The following is a 19,226-nucleotide window of genomic DNA, read 5'->3' as shown; positions in this document are numbered from 1 at the left end:
AACAGAAACCAACTGTTGTCCAGCAACAATCCGATAAGGATCCTAGGGATGTGTCCGGGAATGGATTCAATCGTTTTGATCCGAAATATATTAGTATCGGACCAAAGGCTATCAGAGGACAGATGGGCATGAGTGCTGCTGCTGCTGCGGCCAGCAAATGTGCAACATTGAGGCAGGGTGGTCGGTATGGGGGTAGTTTGGGTGGGACTACAAAGCCAAGTTCTAGTCCTAGTCCGAATTTGAAGACCGCTCAACCGCCAACAGTGGCTACTGTGTCAAAAGATTATACCAATTCCTACTCGAGCTCAACGATGTCTTTTAATGCTGCAAGTCTCAAAAAGAGCAATGTGCCCAATGGCGGGGCTTCAGGGGGTGAAAGGAAGGAAGAGGGGAAGCAGCAATTGTCTGTGTACAGCATCGATACATCATACCATCGTCAACCAACTAGCGGAAAGTCCCAGGAAACTAGTACCAAAGGTATGTAGAATTGCGTTAATTGTGCCTATTCCTTATTCCATGCCATTGTAGATTATTCTTTTGACTTGATGCATTTTAATTTGTACCTTTTTAACATTGATTGCCTAGTTCACTTCTAAATTACCAGAATTTAGACCATTCAGGGCAAAATGAAAGATCTCGTTTGATGCCAATTTTCCCTATAATACGGGAAAAATTGCCAAGAACAAGATACAAGTTTTCCGTTAAATATGTACGAGTAGCTCAACTCAAAAAAATCGCCCAAAATAAATTATAGGGTAAGTGTGCCAAATTCCGGCCAGCTTGCAATTCCGGCCACCTTTTTTGTTCCTCGAATTTCCATGAACATTTAGATTTTACATACTCCTAGAGATTATACAATGCAAAAGAATAACAAAAAATTTAGCTTCGACAAATGAAATGTCGTAAAAAAGACATTGGAAGAATTCCCGAAGGGCAAGGAACTATGAGAATGAAGGTGGCCGAAATAGGGCACCAAAGCTCTGTCTATATTTTTATTCATTTTAAAATGTATTAAGAATGATTTTAGAGTAAATCAAAACGGTAAAATCTTTACGAGATTCCAAGCAACACTCGTTCAGAAGAAAGAATAAAAAAAATCAATTTGTATTTAATATATTACATTTTAAACTTGAGACTTTGACGCTTGCATGCAACTATGCCGAAATTTGGCACACTTACCCTAGGTAGGGGAGACTGGGGCAAAATTTGTCAATTCTAAAATTTTAAAATTCGATATCTTCCAAGAAAAAAGAGACCGAGGCTTCACATTTTTATCATAGATTCCCTTCATAAACCTTAATAAACGTCAAAGGTTTTTCATTAATTCGAACAAGGAATATAAAAAATTAAAAATATTGAATTTAGAGCCCTGTTTTTAAAATATTTGGCCCTTCAGGATATATCAATTGTCATTAAGTTACTTTTCAAAATTGATGCATAAGTTTGTGTTTGCTGTATAATTTGGATATCCTGAACACGAATCTGTTGTCTGTTTGCGAATTTTTCAAAGTGATTTTTCTCCAGATTCAGATTTATTAAAAATGATCACTCGGGGTAAAATTTGTCAGAATGCATGGGGCAATAATTGGCAAAAAAACGAATAATTCCGACATTTCACATGGCGAAAAGACACATCCAGTCACTGGTTCTGATTAGACTGCAGACGATATTTCTGAAGCAGCACAATTCCAGCAGGAAGAGATTAAATGATTTTTGGAAGAATTCCCAACATCACAAATGTGTTTTTAAGGCTTGAATTTTTCTGAAGATCCATAAACACAAAACACTGTCTAAACCACCTTTCTTCCTGTTTTGCTATGTGACATTTACTCGGCAAACTTCGTTCAGTTCAATTCGCCCAATTCGCTCTTCTACTTTCTGATAAAGTTATTAAAAAGTGGTCTGCATAAAGTTATAAAGGAATAATTTTTTTTATCAAAATATCTCAATTGAATATTTCTTTGATTCACGAGAACTCGTAACAAAACGAAGGAAAATGACAAAAAATACCCCACGTCTGACAAAATTTGCCCCAGCTGTTTTGAGAATTTCCACAAAATCATCTTTTGGAAAATGGCTCGGCAAGCACATTTCCTTTTGAGTTAAGAGGAAAAGGGACAGATAATCCTAACCGGCTTATGTAGGTGAGATTCTTAATGTGAGCTAACTCGAAATGTACGCAAATTCGATTTAGAGCTGAAGTTGGGGGACGCCATTCAGTTATATTAAATCAAATTCGTTATATTATGCAAATTTTGTATTTAAACCAAAATATCAAAGATTTGGATGGAGTGACAGAAAAGTGATATATGGGTGAAATGTAGACCAGAATGTTCTCTATAATTTTGCCGTAGAACTTGATCTCATCGATTAATCAAAAGCCGAGATAATCGACGTTGTTTGTTTCTGAACTCGTTTTTTCGACCAGAGCGCCCCAAGTGTTCATTTGATGAATTTCAACTATATTAAAGAATTGTTGTATTTTGTGAGACTTTTCATTTCAAACCCTATTTTAAGTGTCTTGGGCGAGTGGAAGCACTCAAATTGGCATCTGAGTGGTTTCAAAGCGTTATTATGGGAAAAGTCAATTTTTTCACACTTAAACGGCAAAATCGGACAGATCGCATTATCTGATCGAAAAATGATGTATGGGCGAAATATAGAGACAAATGTTCTCTACAATTAATGTCGAAGTAATCATCAAAATAGGTTCAGCGACAGTCGAGATAATTGAGGTTATGTCATATTGAAATTGGTTTTTCGACTGTGGCGCCCCTGGTGTTGGTCCCACGAAGTTCAAATGTTCTAGAAAGTTGTAGCATTTGGTGAGATCTTTCGTTTAAGCCCTCACTCATCAAAATCGGTCAAATATAACCGGAGATATGATTTTTTGAATTTCGTGAACTTTGACCCCTCATATCTCCGGTTCTATTGAAACCACAGCGCGCATACGCACCATTTTGGAAACGTCCTAGACTAGGCTACAACATACTCAAATTTCATTAACTTGCACAAAGGAATTTTTGAGAAAAATGATTTTGAATTTCGATGAATTTTGACGCTATCGCAGCGCCACCTGTGGTGACTTTTTGAACTTCCATCTGAAAGTGCTCATTGAGACGAAACCAAAAAGCCAAAATTTAGGTCGATATGTTAATTAGAACCGGAGATAGAGGCCGGTCAATATTCGAACTTTGACCCCTTATAGCTCGGGTCAGGGGTTATGGATAGACTTAAGTATTTTTTTGTTTGGTAGGTATAATCAAGGGCTACAACATACTAAAATTTCAGCCCGATGCATAAAGGAATTTCTGAGTTATTTAACTTAGAAAATTGAAAAATCTTCTTTTTAAAAATAGCGCCCCTAGCGGTGGTTTTATGAACTTGTGATATTAGAAGGGGAAGTGGTATTTCACGAGAGCTTTCCAAAACGCCCTCACTTTTTAAATTCTCACAATTAGAACCGGAGTTATGGCCATTTTAAGAAATTTTTTTGAACCCTTATAGCTCGGGTCAGGGGGGTCGGGGGACCTTAAGTTTGGTATTGATCGAAAGCCCTAAGGCCCAGCTATAACATACTAAAATTTGAGCCCGATCGATGCCATAGGGGCGGAGCCATTAAGAAATCAAAAAATGAGGGTATTCAAAATGGCGGAAGGAGGGGTGGGGGGTGGGGGGTCAATGCACCAAGTTGCAATTTTCATACGATATATAACCTTTGCCGAAAACCGCAAGTCGATATCTCTTTTAGTTTAGGAGCTATTAAGCTCCAAAGAGCGGCCGGCCGGCCGGGAACGTAACTTAGCCCCCCATATATTCCTGATCAGGAAGTGGCGAAACACATTTTGGCCAAGTTTGAGCGCGATCGGACGACATGAAATTTTGTTAGGATTATAGTAGGTGAGATTGTTAAGAATCTCACCTAATAACATTGACAAAGTTGTAGAGCAGTAAATTTCCTATAAGAATATGCTAAATAGAAATCATTCAGATTCACTGATAGCTTGCGAAAACATAAAATATCCGTTTTGACAAATTTGACCCCAGTCTCCCCTAATATAATTGAATTTCGGATAAGAATTATCGGTTATGAACCGGTTAATTACCGGTTGTTTCAAAAAATGCTCGTCAAATGCTCATGTTACCAACAATGTTTGTGAAAAAGTACAAACTTTTACGGACTTCTTTTTTGTAGACTATACGAATTACGATATGTTAGTAAGTCCCCAATAGAAATTCACAAACATTTGCAAACAATTTTACAAAATATTTTTTTCTGTGTATATAGGGTAAGTGTGCCAAATTTCGGCATAGTTGCATGCAAGCGAAAAAATCTCAAATTTGAAATGTAATATTTTTAATACAATTTGATTTTTTTCATTCCTTCTACTTAACTCTTTCGTCTCTTTTGGGACTCTGAGTACCCAAAGCAGCATATGATTGTTTTGTGAAAAACAATGTTTTTTAATTATTCAGAACTGATAAAAATCCCATTCTAGTGGATGATTACATACTATAAGGATGTCCAAATATAAGACATTTTTTGTAGGACCTCAATTACTTCCTGAGCTTAGATATTTTTGATTAAAAAATGGTGAAATTGGCTTGCAGCATATGCTGCGGTCCGGAAAGAGTTAAGGAGTGTTCCTTAGAACCTTGTAGACGGTTTACCGTCTTTATTTACTTTAAAATCATTCTTAATACATTTTAAAATGAACAAAAATGTAGACATAGCTTTGGTGCCCTATTTCGGCCACCTTCATTCTCATAGTTCTTTGCCCTTCGGGAATTCTTCCAATGCCTTTTTCACGTCATCTCGTTTGTCGAAGCTACATTTTTTTGTTATTTTTTTGCATTGTATAATCTCTGGAGTATTTAAAAAACTAAAAATTCATGGAAATTCGAGGAACAGGAAAGGTGGTCGGAATTACAAGCTGGCCGGAATTTGGCACACTTACCCTAAATTATATTTTACTCGTAAATTAAACCGTCAAATTAATAACCGTTAACGTCGAGTTGGGTCACATTGAGAATCTCACTTGTTTTCGTTTACTACATTTTACCACACAATTTTTGGTTGATTCTATTTGACCAACTTTAGGTAATTTTACTTGTAACAATGATATGTTTTTATGCTCTTAATTTTGTTTTGATTTTCTCACTATATTTAATCCCTGGTTCTTGTAACATATCTCTTGTGCAATGTTTTAAAATGAATTTTACTTTTTTTTCGTCTCTTGACCAAAGTTTCTTCCATTACTTCCCATGTAATCTTTTCTAAGTCCCTTTAGTTTCCAAAGAATTGAGGTAGCACACTATCTGACTGAGACCATCTCCGTGGCTTCCATTTACTGCTTTAATCTTTTTCCTCATTTTGGTCTATAGTTGATCATTTTATTTTCTTGAATGAAAAGCATTTCAGTGTCAATTTTGTCATTTTCTTCAGAATAATCCCACTTTTATACCTTTCTTTCTGTACTTTAATTTCAAAAGATTTTTTTTTGTCTTTTCTTGTCAAAGGTATTTCAATTCTCAATCAGCCACTGCCAGAGATTCCGCAGCAGGCAATGAAGATTAGTGAACCCAAAAACCTCCAGCAACCCCTCTGTGCGGCCAATTTAAATCAATACCGGTCGCTACAGCGTCCGGGAATGCATCAGAAATCATCATTTGCCAGTCAACCGGCACCGCAGCAGAGTGTACCGCTCAAGAGCTCAATGAAGCAACCCCAGACTCAATCAGCTCCACCAAAAGTCGTTCCACCGCAGTTGCCGCCGAAGAATCGGCATAAGGACATTGATGGTCAGAGTAGGAGTCAACAAAGGCAGGCAATGATGCAGCAGCAAGGTAAGGGTCAAAATTTCAGTACACTCCAGTACCCCAGTAAACATCAACAGAGCAGCAGTACCCATACGACATTTGGGTATGACAATAAATCCCGGGGAGATTCTGGGGGAAGTGGAGGAGGTGGAGGGGGAGGAGGATATCATGGATATCAGCAGCATAGTCTGCCGGAAAAGAAGCATTCGCAGCATCAGCAGCAGCAATATGAAAGTTCACGTATGACATCTTTCCATGGGGGTCCAGATCCATCTTGTGGATATCCCATGAAGGTGTCCAAATCCCATCAGCAGGGTTATCAAACTATGCCACATCAGCCAAAGCATCAGCAGCAGTATCAGCCTAGCAAGTCCCATGGGCACCATTCCCAGGCACAGCCAAGTAAACAAAGCAAACGAGATGATCCACCAGTTTACTATCGATCCCTACAGCGTGGTGGTCAGAATCCAGCTGGGGGAGCCCACAATGATCTCTATTCGGTAACGGAACTTTGAAGGTAGCTAAAATATAGCAATGCGTTCTAGGGCCAGATGCCACGCATTGCTCAGCACAGTGACTGTGAATCACTGGGCGAACCACCTAGTGTGAGAGGGCAGCAGTACATGAGGCACAGGGATGGGCGAAAGTAGTGAGTGTGCCATACATTTCCATTTAATTTAATTTATTTAATATTAATTCAACACAGAGAAAAAAATCATCCCTTGCAAAATCTTTTGGCCCATCCGCGTGATCAATACTCTCTCTATATGTGGCTAGAGATTGAAAACAAGAAAAAAAACACTCAATGTTAATTGATAAATTATTTATTTTCGCACAGATTTTATGCAATTAGGTTCTGTGAGGGGAAATTAATGCACATAAAATATGAGAATATCGATTTTATGGGGACTTCAAGGGGGAATGATGAGACATTTGTGGTGTACATCGATGTCAGACTCGGGAAAATGCTTACAGTCGAGTTCCTCAAATTTGAACGACGGACGGTTGAATTCAAAATGTAAAATTTGAGGTTAGGGGAAATGCTTCTAATTTTGTCCAGTTTCTTATTTTGGACACTTTGAGGATAACATTGGACACTAAAAATAAATTGATTAAAATGATGGATTTTTATTCCAATATTTGATGAATAATGAATTCTATCTAAATATTTGTTCTTTTTGGAAGATTTTAACACTAAATACGTTAAAATTTGAATATGATTTGAGTTGAAATTGCTTTGTTGAAAATTCAGTGTGAGCAATTGCTTACGAGAAATATGACAGAACTTCGTGGCTTACTTCAGTCTTATTTAGTTTTGGTGAAGAACTAACAAAGTTTGTTCGCTGTTTTTGAGTGATATTATTGAATATTCATTGAATATTGTGTTGATTCACGTTACTGATGATTTGTACATTTGACCTGAAGTGAGATTTGCCTTGTGAATTATATTTTTCGTGTGAAAAATGGGAAATTTTTTAAGACATTCACCAGTGAGGTGATGATTCTTATTTTGGACAGGTGTTTTTCTCACGAAATTTCGTGAAGTTTTAGCTTTTGTGATGACTAGGTTGGACAAATGCCTGGAGAAATGAAGGAGCATCATCTCTACGAAAGAGATGCAGTGAGAAATGCCTTGAAAGGCTCCCGGAAAGGGCAGGGAATGAGCGAATCCGCACGTACTTGGAGTACCGAAGTCAACTCACTTTAATGAATGATATGGAAAGTTTCTGGGCTTCTTGTGACATTCCACGTTTCCCTTACATGACCAGGAAGAGGACTTGGTAAGATTGGTTCATAAAATGAAGAACAATGGGCATCCTGTTGAGGCGGATTATCTGTCCAAATTTACAGACAAGTTGTAAAAATTAATAACCAAGTTGTCCAAAATAAGAGTCAAATTCACCTCTACATATCAATTCATTTTTAAACGTATTAAAACTAATTTTAGTAAAAATGAGATGATAAATAGCTTGCCAAGTTTCTAAACAATCCTTCTGAAAAGAGAGTAACAAGAAAAGTCAATTAGTATTGAAAATATGGCACTTCAAACTTAGGATATCGATGCTTATATGCAGACTGTCCAAAATTATAAGCACTTCCCCTATGTCATGAAAGTTTTTCGTGGAGTCTGAATTAGAACCATTTTTCTCTTATGTTTCCTCAATATTTATTAACTTCCGCAACAAATTCCATTTATTTCACAATAAATTGCATTGATATATTCTGTAAAGTTATTTTTCTTAATTCAGGGAAAGTGCATTTCACGTGAATTCCGTTACATTTTTGAAAATATTGTTCAAATTTGAGGAGTGAGAAATGTCATCTATACCCCCCAAATGTTCAAATTTGAGGAACTCTACTGTAATACTCCCTCCGTTCCGAAATAAGTCGTACGTTTGAGAAAAATTTTTGTTCCGAAATAAGTTATACGTTTGCGAAAAATTGGGATTAAGGGAAAGTTTGTTGATAAATGTTTTGTTTATCAACAATTATCTCTTGTAAAGAACTATTGCTAATGTCCAGTACTAAAATTGGGGTCCAATCTTGATGGTATGTTGAGGAACGAATGTCTTAAAAATGTCTTTTTTTGGCGTTTTATTTTCAATTTAAAATAGGTGCAGAATGGTGAGAGATACAGACTTGGGAACTTCGGGGGACCCCCCCATAAGTTGACCCTGGGACCATGAATATGTCCTTTATTTTGCCCCCACTCCTCCTCTTCCCCACCAAAATCATCTTTTTAGGATTGCTCGAAAACACGTCGTGCGATTTTTTTTCAATTCTGGATATGTTTTAGAAAAACATATAAATGGTTCCAGGGTCAATTTATGAGGGGTCCGCTGAAGGTCCCAAGTCCCTATCTCTCACCATTTTGCATCCAGATATTCGAACACGTAAAAAAGGATGTTCTTTTCATTGCTCATTCTGCAAAATTTGAGATATAAAAAATGTCATATCGGTAATAACTGTTGAGTTCTACTTGTGCGTACTAAAAATTTAGAACAAATTCTAACCTGTAATGTTAATCACAGTCCATCTTGTAGTAATTAACTATCTACCGGAGCTATTTGAAAAAAACGCGAAAAATGAACAACTTCAACACATCGATTCCTCAACTTACCATCATCGTTGGATCCCCATATTATCCCTGAACATGGAGGATAGTTCGTACATAAGATATTTACAAATAACAAAAACATTCTCTGAAACCATTCCTTAATCCCTAATTTTTCGCCAAACGTACGACTTATTTCGGAACGGAGGGAGTATTAAGTTAACTCTAACAGTCCTAGATAATTTTATCGATTATTAAAATTTCATTTCATTAACATTTGAGGTTGCTATTTTTAGCGAACATTAAAAAAATGTACCAATAAGGTTTGTAAAATCCGGGTCGAAGGACCAAAATTATGTTCTGGATGTTTTAACCCTTTAAGGACGAGAAGCTTTCCGCTGAGCAAAATTCAACGAAATCAAGTTTCCCTCGATATTTTAGCCTAAAAAAGAGATTTACGGTTAAAAATAAATTTTCCCATCCCTAGGAGTCCTGGAAAACTATGGGTCATATATGACCTAATCGTCCTTAAAGGTAAAAAAGCACAAAATTTTCCAGACGACTAGTTTACTCGTTAGCTCTGTTATTTTTGTAGGAGGAATAACTTGAATATATTTGTGATAATATAAAGAGTTAGAGTACGAGTAAAAATTACTAATACGATCAAAAAATTAATTTAAAAAAATCTCATTCAATTTTTGGTCTGAAAGATTCTTGAGGACTTGTACACAAAAACAATAATTTTTAATAAAAAAATGTATTATTTACTTCATTTTTAATTTTTATGATATATTCATTGAAACAATTGCAAGTACTGGTAATACAGAGATAAATGTTGCATGCATCACAAATACAATTGGTCTTATAATCCTCTTTTCTGATAGCACCATGTGCACCTCAGTTTTCTTCGAAACATGTTTGATGGTAATGGGTAGGTGCAATGTTGTTTGTCTCTGGGAATTTAAGACGTACAGTTGCACATTGCTGTGGATCTGGGAGTTCTTCCGGCGTTGATGCGTTTTCGATGAAGACATCAAAGTCCACTTCATCCACGTCTTGTTCCAAATATATTATGTCGCTTTTGTTCAGGACAAGATTGTCGGCATCATCGCTATCTTCCGGGCATAATATGTGGATGATTTCGGGTTCATTGATCATAATTTTTTTTTCCATTTTTGAAGTCATGTACAAGAGTAAAAAGTTATAAATTTACAACATATACGCAGAAGTATCTTATAAATTATCAAAATATTACATTCTTCAGTCAGTATTGCACTGGGAAATCTCGGCTAATTGATATATCACACAATATTACACGAATAATTAACTATTTTGCGCACACATAAGCAAAAACATGAAACAGTCTAACCTCAAATCTTCGAAACTAGAGACAAATTCGGTGTTATTTACCTTTAGGGACGATTGGGTCATATATGACCCATGAAAATTATGAAGCTTTCTTGAAAATACCAATAAACTATAATTTTTACTTTGTTAAGAAATATTATTTATAGTTATTATAGTTTCTAGTCCTAAAAGGTTTTTGCTTAAAAAAAATTAGAAATATTAAAAATATTAAAATTCAAGCACCAACGTGAAAATTTGAAAATTCGTTATTTTTGAGCTCAAATATTTTTTATATAGCAAATACCTGGTAATTTTCAAAAAAATATCCTAGATTCCTTCATCTTTCTACTTCGTGATTATGTACAAACATTAGAAAGAAATAACTTCAGGTAGTCAGGAAAAATTATTTTCTCTATGGGTCACGGGTGACCCAGTCGTCCTTAAAGGGTTAAAAATCAGATTAATTCCGTAATCCGGTTTGGAATACCAAATAAACTAAGCTTTATGCCAAACGCACAATAACTTTTGTTTAGTAAACATGTTTTTGATATTTCAATGAGAGTGAGTGAGATCTAGTCATCTCGCTCATTCTCGTGGGAAATTTTGAAAACATGTTTACAAATAAAAGTTATTATGCAGTGGTCATTATAGTTTCTGTAAACCAATAATTTATTTTGTTCAATCATTTATTTATTATTGGAAAGTCTGACAATTTCATTTGAATCCAAAACTTTTCATCTCTTAAACTTTTAATATATTCATTAAATTTGCTCAATCACAAAATAGTACGCAGAGTGTTTGTTGTGAAATACTGTTTTTGACGAACGCTTACTTATGCTCTTGACAGACTTACGACTTAAGCCGCGAGATGGCTTAATGAGGGAAAAGTAGTTTAGCCATTATGTCGAATATAATTACGCTAAGCCGTCTCTTGGCTAATCCTCAGGTCTGTCAAGGCCTTTAGAATGGGGCCTACCTTATAACAAGTTTTCACTAATTCACTAGATGTCTACTGCTTTTTCATAAAAAGAAAAACCTAAAATCCCTAAAATAGTAAAACTTTCGGATTTAGTGAACGAAAATGGGACTGATAGAAATTTAATGAGCAAATTGATCAAATTAAATTTCTCAAGTCAAATTAATTTCCGAATCAATGAGAAAATCAAAAATCACGAATTTAAAACCAAATAATACATCGAAACAATTAATGAACAACTTATCTGAGAATATTAATGTTTAATTTGAGTATTCTGATTATTTCGTTCACTGGTAAACATAAAATGTCTCTTGAATTTTTGTATGTTTTTTTAGAACGATAGATTATATTTTATCGCAAGCTTATTACTCATGTCATATTTCTCTTATCTCAGCGAACACCTAAATTGACTTTTTCATTGATTTTATACGTTTATTCCGGAGTTAAGTAAGTTTCAAAACAGGATTCCCAGTGATCCTTTCATTTTCACCAGTGTTACTCAAATTCAATTAATCTGTCATTTTCACTACATTCGAATACTTTGGGGTTCGATATAAACATTTTACTTTTTTTTTAATGTGACCCTCGTGACCCTCAATTCATTTTTTCTATACAGACAGAAAACTTTGTTCCAAAATGAATTACTCACATACAATTATGAATATTTTGATATAACATAATACAGTAGACTCTCGCTCAATCAGGCGAAAAACTTTGTTGAGAATTTTCACGTTTCATTTTGAAGCAAATTTGCTCAAATTCGCTATAGTTCCTCTTATTTTATCATTGTTCTTTATATTTGAGCGTTTTTGTGGAATTTATAATGACTTTGACACCTAAATCCATTGATTATTTGGATGACATTTTTCCTCATATGCCCAATTGAGAGAGAGTCTACTGTATATTCTACTTGGAGCACCCTGATGAATAATAATTTCTATGACACTTTTGCTAGCATTCATTTTTGATGATCTTATTGAGAAACTTCTGTATAAATTCCTAACTTTAACATTCTGGACACATTGACGACTTAAGGAGAGAATCAGCTTAACGTAATAATAATCAAAATAATGATTAGATTACATTCCCATAAATTTTCTACTAAACCGTCTTTCGGCTTAAGCCGAGAAACGGCTTAGTTAATGGGCAACTGATGGGAATTAAGTCTAATCATTATTTGATTATAATTACGTTAAGCTGTCTCTCGGCTTAAGTCGTAAGTGTGTCCAGCACATAAAACTCTCTTACAGTCTAAGAATTCCGAAATTTTCAATGCTGGAATTTGAGAATTTCTCTCTCTTGAACTTTAATATATTCTAGATAGTCTATCTAAACTAGAGATTTGCAAAAATTTCCTTGTAGGGTAACCTGTACCAAATTTCGGCATAGTTACATGCAAGCTCTAAAATCTTAAGTTGGAAATGTAATATTTTTAATACAAATTGATTTTTTTGTTACTTTTTTCTAAAGAGTCTTGCTTGGAACTTTGTAGATAACTTATCGTCTTAGTTTTCTTTAAAAATCATTTTTGATACATTTTAAAATTAATAAAAAAATAAGCATAGCTTTGGGTAATATTTCGGCCACCTTGATTTCCATACTTCCTTGTCCTTTTGGAATTCTTCCATAGTCTTTTTCATGTCATCTCGTTTGTCCAAGCTACATCTTAGTTTTTTATTTTGTAAATCTCTAAAGTATTCAAAAACTAAAAATTCATGGAAATTTAGGAACAAAGGAAGTGGCCGAACTTGCAAACTGGCCGAAATTTGGTACAGTTACCCCTACATTCTCCTTGATGATAAATCTTAGAAAAAAACTTTACATGATGAGATTAGTAGAAAAAGTGTTTTCTGTTCAAAAGAGATTAAGAAAAAAATCTCTAATGCAAAATTGCTAAATTTTTAAATAAATTCTGACACTTCAACATATATTTTGGTATTTTTTCTCTGAATTAAGTATTTAGGAAAGCGAAAAAATTCTTGTTCATGTAATAAAAATATTCTAGGTCTACGATCTTTACGGCCTAGTGTATGCGACAGCGGGGTAAAATTACCCAGTAAATGAAATTTTTCATTGCGTATGATATGCTTAAAATGTGTTTGCATCAGGAAGATAAATATTTTAATGAATAGGAAAGGAGGTATTTATTTTTAATAAATAGGGAAAAGTACCCATGCTTTATACGATTCCAAGTTTCGTAATGACTTATTTTTTCCTAGGTTTCTCAATAAATGTAACTCATCCGCACACATATTTTAAAACCTAGGGGAAAGTTCACAGTTTTTAAAATATTTTGCTTAGACACATTTATTCAGAAACTTAGGAAAAATTTAGTCATTACGAAGCTTGGAATCGTATGAAGCATGGACACTTTCCTCTACACAGAAAAAAATATTTTGTAAAAAATTGTTCGTAAATGATTGTGAAATCCTATGGCAGACTTACAAAATGCTCGTGAATCATATAACCCGCAAACAAGTTCGTAAAATTTTGTATTTTTTCACAAACATTGTTCGTAACATGATCATTTGACGAATATTTGTTCGTAAATGTTCGTAAACACTCAAAAAATGTTCATAAAATTTTGTCATTTGTTTGTAAATTTTTGTAAATTTTGGCAAAAAATTATGAACAAATGACAAAATTTTACGAACATTTTTGTGTGTTTACAAACATTTACGAACAAATGTTTGTAAAAGTACAAAAAATGTTCGTCAAATGATCATGTTACGAACAATGTTTGTGAAAAAGTACAAAACTTTACGAACTTGTTTATGGGTTATATGATTCACGAGCATTTCGTAAGTCTGCCATACGATTTCACAAACATTTACGAACAATTTTACAAAATATTTTTTTTCTGTGTAGTGGTTTCCTCAATATTTCTTCTAAAGGCGTCTACACATTGGGAGCAATTTTCGTCAAAAATTGCGTTTTTGACAGAAATTTGACGTTTCCCCCTACAACGCTGCAAGGAATTTCCTTCAAAAAAGCAATTTTTGACAAAAATTTCTCCCAATGTGTAGAGGCCATAAGGCAGAATAAGCATCCCATTAACTCTATCCGTGGCTAAATCTGCCTCGATCTCTCCTTTAAATTTCAATTGGTGTACACTTCAATGACAGTCATGCTTTCCCTTGAATAACCCCGATATGAGGGTTCATGTAAAAATGATATCACATTTTTCCTTCAATAAATCCAGAAAAAATAAATTCACAACGAAAAAAATCATAATTATTTTTGTGCAAGATTTTCCTTGCCCACGGAATAAGAAAAAAATTGCAGTCAATCGGACAACAATGTAGAAGTGAAATAACTTAAAAAGGATTGTATTCGACGAAAAATGATTATTATTATAGAGAATGTAGCAACAGTGATGTTGATTGGCGGAGGTAGGAGGAATAAAATAAATATTTAATTCAAAAATAGAATTCCTCATTGTAAATATAATGAACTTTTAGTGAATGAAAGGAGAAAAGGGAGGCGCATTGTCTTTTTCAGGTCAATTTCGACTAATTAAGTTGAGTGTGTTTTTTTTTCCTTTTTTGTTTGTAAAAAGCTGCATACTAATATTAAAAAAAAGCCACAACATTGCACACGATTCCAAATAACAAAAGAGTTCCACAAATGAAAGGAAATTCAATTATCGATAATTTTTAATTAGATTTTGTATTATTGGTGTATCATCCGGGAATATAAAAGACATTTTATTTTCTGTTCGATTGTTTGATGGTGTTTCATATATATATTTTTTAAATACTTAGAGTGTCTATCAACATTTTTGTTGATGGTAAATTTAAAGAAAAAAAAAGAGTTTTTATATAGAAAAAATTGAATCTTATGTAAAGATTTGTAAACTAAGTTTAGAATAATTTGTATTATTCAGGGATTAAGAGCACTGTATGGATGGTATTTTACTATAGACACACTATTAATAAGAATATACAATTTGAAAGAAGAAAAAAAAAAGAAATAATAGTTGAATTGAGTAAATTCGTTGTGTGATGAAAAAAAAATGGTAGAATGAATGTTAATTGAAACATTTTAACTTGTATTTATATATTTGAGAAGAGAAAGTTTTTCTTATTGCATTTTAATGACGGTAAAATGATAAAATGAAAATAAAGTTGAAGGGAGAATTTAGAACTAAATAAACATACAAAATAGTCTGAATTAGCGTTAGATGAGGAGGTGAAAAAATAATCTTAAAAAAAAAACAAATCTTTCAAATAATATGAAAAGAAGGAAAAAAAAGTTCATAAATTTAAAGAAAGAAATTTAGAATATAAATTGAGAAAATAAAAATCAGCGAGATTTGACTTTTTTTGTAAGCATTTTTAAACTTGTTAATATTTATTTTAGGAAGGAGAAATATTATTTAAAAAGAAAAATAAGAAATAAATAGATTTATAAAAGAAAAACAGATCAAAAATATGTAATTTACAGTGAAATATTCATCAAAAACAAATCAACATGAGATAAAAAGGTGCCATTTTTTCTTTTTGGTTACAAGAATTTTTTTTTAATATTTTTATTTTTATTTTTTTATGTTTTGAGGAAATTCAAATATTCTATGGTCCATTTTAAATGAAGTATAATAAGTACACCGATAAATCATAACACTCTGAAATGGGAACATTTTTTCTATATTTACAGTGTATTAATTTATTGTGCGCCAAGAAAAAAAACGGATAATTGATAAGTATTCTGTAACTACAATATGTAATTTGTATCATAATAATTATTTTGATAAGATTAGCACAAAAAATAAAAAAAAAACTTTGTATAAAACAGAACTGTTACCGTCTCGAAAATTTTGCCGTTTGCGCTGACGATGTAAAAACAAATTTAATAAAAATAAAATGCATATTCTTTCCAACAATAAATTATTTATGCACCAAAACTTCTAACTATTAAAAAACACGCCAAAGAAAATCAAATTGAGGGAAATAACTTTTTTTTGGGAACTACTTGTCCGTAATTTTTTTCTATATTTTGCAGGAAGGTAGTGTTGAACCTCTTCAGTAATCTGCACTAAAGATTAATAAAGGATGCCTCTTGTAACAGATATAACTAACAAAAATTAAAGCCTATCATTTAATAATTTAAAATGATACAAGAAAAAGATGGCAAAGCGTCCCGGCTTTGCAGAAGGCTCGAACTCAAAACAGAGATCTCCGTGAATTAGTTTTTCGCATGATCTTTTGGTGCTTACTGATCTACTAGCGATTAATTTGTTTCATAAATCACAAAAGCATTTCAGAATCGAAAATTCGTAAAGAAATGATCATTCTAGAATGTTCTGGCATGTTTTTGACATTTCAATGAGAGTCAGGAGATCTAGGATCTAGTCATCTCGCTCATTCTCATGGTAAATTTTAAAAACATGTTTATAAACTGAAGTTATTGTGCATTGGTCATTACAAGAACAAGCACAAACAAAAAATGTAAATACGAGAAAGATAATTGATTTACGGATACTTAACCGATTCATTACTGATTTCGAGACCTTTCCAAAAAATCCAAATTTATGCAAATCGGTTGAAACAGGGGCACATCAAGCCTAATAAAAGAGAAGCTATTTTTTAGTTTTCCTTGTAAAAATTTTGCAGATATGGCACCCTGACTTAAACAAATTTGCTCATAATTCTTCTATTATTTCGGCGAACATTATGAAATAAGTATTTTTAGATTGCTTTTAATGCACGATTTCGAAATATATCAGACTGATAAGTCAATTCTCTTTCGTAAAAAACTAGCCAATAGTCTTCAATGCATCTATGCAAAAGAGCGGTTAAACTTTGACCTTCAAAAATCCAAGATGGCGATATTTGGACGAAATGTCCACCTGGACGAAATAAACCAAAAAAGATGGTTTTACACAGGGAATCGAAGGGGATGGAGAAATAATAAGAAACATATTAATGATCATTGGATTGACTTACGGAGGGGTCACGGAAGACCGAAAGCTCGTATCTCTTACCGTTTAACCTCTAGATTAGTAACAAGTTTACGGGCAGAAAAAAGGGATATTTAAACAAAAATAGGTTTTTTACGGGTAGGGGGAGATGGAGCACTTTGAAAGTGGAGCACCTTTAAAATTAGGATATTTAACCTATTTTTAAATAAAATTGAGCCTTAACGTGATATAATTTAGGTGCACAAACAGAATGAGAAGCTAAATTACATTATGATATGGCTCAGTTCCACTTAAACATAGGAGAAAAATACCAATTTCAAAGGTGCTGCACTTCCCCCTACGTTAATATTAATTGCAGTCAGATTGGAAATTTCAAGACCTTTCCAAAAAAATCCAAATTTAATCAAATCGATTGAGAAATAGGCCCTCCAGAGTGGCTAAACTTTGATCTCTAAAAATTTAAGATGGCGATTTTTTAGGCAATAGGTAATGTTTGGACGAAATATTCACCTAGATGACCTCCAAAACATATCCAAAAATAAAAGAAATTGTAAGAGCCGCTTTCGAAATGAACCAAAAAACATGATTTTGAAGCTTTTGAAGGGTATGGAGAGGTTGGGGGAAAAAGAAAAATACGTCTGGAGATAATGGTTTTTTTATTGGGGGTCACTGAAAACCAGAACGTGATATCTTTTACCGTTTAAACTCCATGATGGTGACATTTTGAAAAAGAAGTCGATAATAACTACTCTGTCTTTGAGTTCGAGCAGTAATAATTCTATTTATAACATAGGTATACAGCAAAGCTCATTACTGAAAAGTAATTTTTACATTTCTTTTTATTTGCAAAAAAAAAAACAACTTTGTGGTGCAAAAGCGTTGTATTCCATAATAATTCCTCTATCAGAATTGCAAATGTAGAAACATTAAATTGAATTTTTCATATCTGTTAAAGAGGGCGTGTCCTAAAATTATTCTTTGGTAGAGCTTTCTCAGGACACACGACACTGCCTTTAATTGCAAAAAAACTATAATTGAAAAATTATGGTGAAGTGAGACAATTCCATTTTTCTTTATAACGTTAAACATCCGTCAGAAAACATGATTTATGCTTTAGCAATATATTGTAGAAAATAAGATTTGAAAGAAAAAACTAAAATATAAAAAATTTACCATCTCAATTATTTAATAAATCAATGGACTGCAATTTTTATACAAATTACTTTTTTAATTTATAACGACGGAATTTATTAAAAAAAATGATGTTTTATTACAAACTTGTGGGGAAACGGAGATGAAAAAATAAACCATAAAAAATCGAGCTCAATTATTTCGAACAAAAGAATACATTTTAAATGTTGAAAAAAATAATGAACGTAGAGTCAAAATGAAGTAAAAAAAATTGAGAATATTTTGAAAGACTTAGAGAACTAATAAAAACCACTAACGAGAAAAATATTGTTATGTAATGTAATAAAGACATGTTGTGTAGTCCTTAAGAATAATATTCTAATCGACTTTTCTTCTCAATTTACAAATGAATCTTCATTTTGACAGCCCCTGCGAGTGGAAGCTAAAGGAGATAATAGATAGATCCTTTTTCCCTCACTTCTTGATGATATATTAAAATACCAGTGAAAAAATAAATTACTAGAGAAAAAAAAAACAAAAAAATAATTAGAATGATTTTATCTCTTGACTTGCATAAAAGAAAAATCAAGAATAAAATTCTGGCGAAGGAATAGAGAGTAAAAAGAAAATAAAAACGTAAGAGTCAGTAAGTTTCAGTATTATTGAGATTATTGACTTGAAAATATTCATATAAAAATTGAATAGTGTTACATTAACAGTGAAAAAAAATGAAGAAGAAACCCATATGAAATTGATAAAAAAAAATGATTATACAATTATAATATGAAGAAAAAGTGTTAGTATCTAAAATAATGGATATTTTTAACTGAAGTTTGTCTGTAAACACGAAATTTGAAGAAAAGAAAAATAAATGCAATCATTATTCACTAATTTTATCTTTTTATTCAGGATTTATTCTTCTATCCGGAATCTTTATTTCAATATTCCATTCATATTCCATTCCGTTTTCTCACGGT

At 33.1% G+C, this 19,226-nt stretch overlaps 1 protein-coding gene across 1 annotated transcript; it reads left to right on the top strand.

Annotated features, from left to right (window-relative positions):
* The first annotated feature begins 49 nt into the window (after positions 1 to 49).
* Positions 50 to 19,140, top strand: LOC129805341 (ell-associated factor Eaf-like). The gene is made up of 3 exons (XM_055853197.1): positions 50 to 477; positions 5,521 to 6,337; positions 14,448 to 19,140. The coding sequence occupies exons 1-2, from the start codon at positions 123 to 125 to the stop codon at positions 6,333 to 6,335; spliced, it is 1,170 nt and encodes a 389-aa protein (XP_055709172.1). The 5' UTR covers positions 50 to 122; the 3' UTR covers positions 6,336 to 6,337; positions 14,448 to 19,140.
* Positions 19,141 to 19,226: the final 86 nt, after the last annotated feature.

This window comes from Phlebotomus papatasi, chromosome 1, assembly GCF_024763615.1.
Source record: "Phlebotomus papatasi isolate M1 chromosome 1, Ppap_2.1, whole genome shotgun sequence".
NCBI classification, from domain to species: Eukaryota; Metazoa; Arthropoda; class Insecta; order Diptera; family Psychodidae; genus Phlebotomus; species Phlebotomus papatasi.
This window is presented reverse-complemented; position numbering and strand designations above follow the sequence as displayed.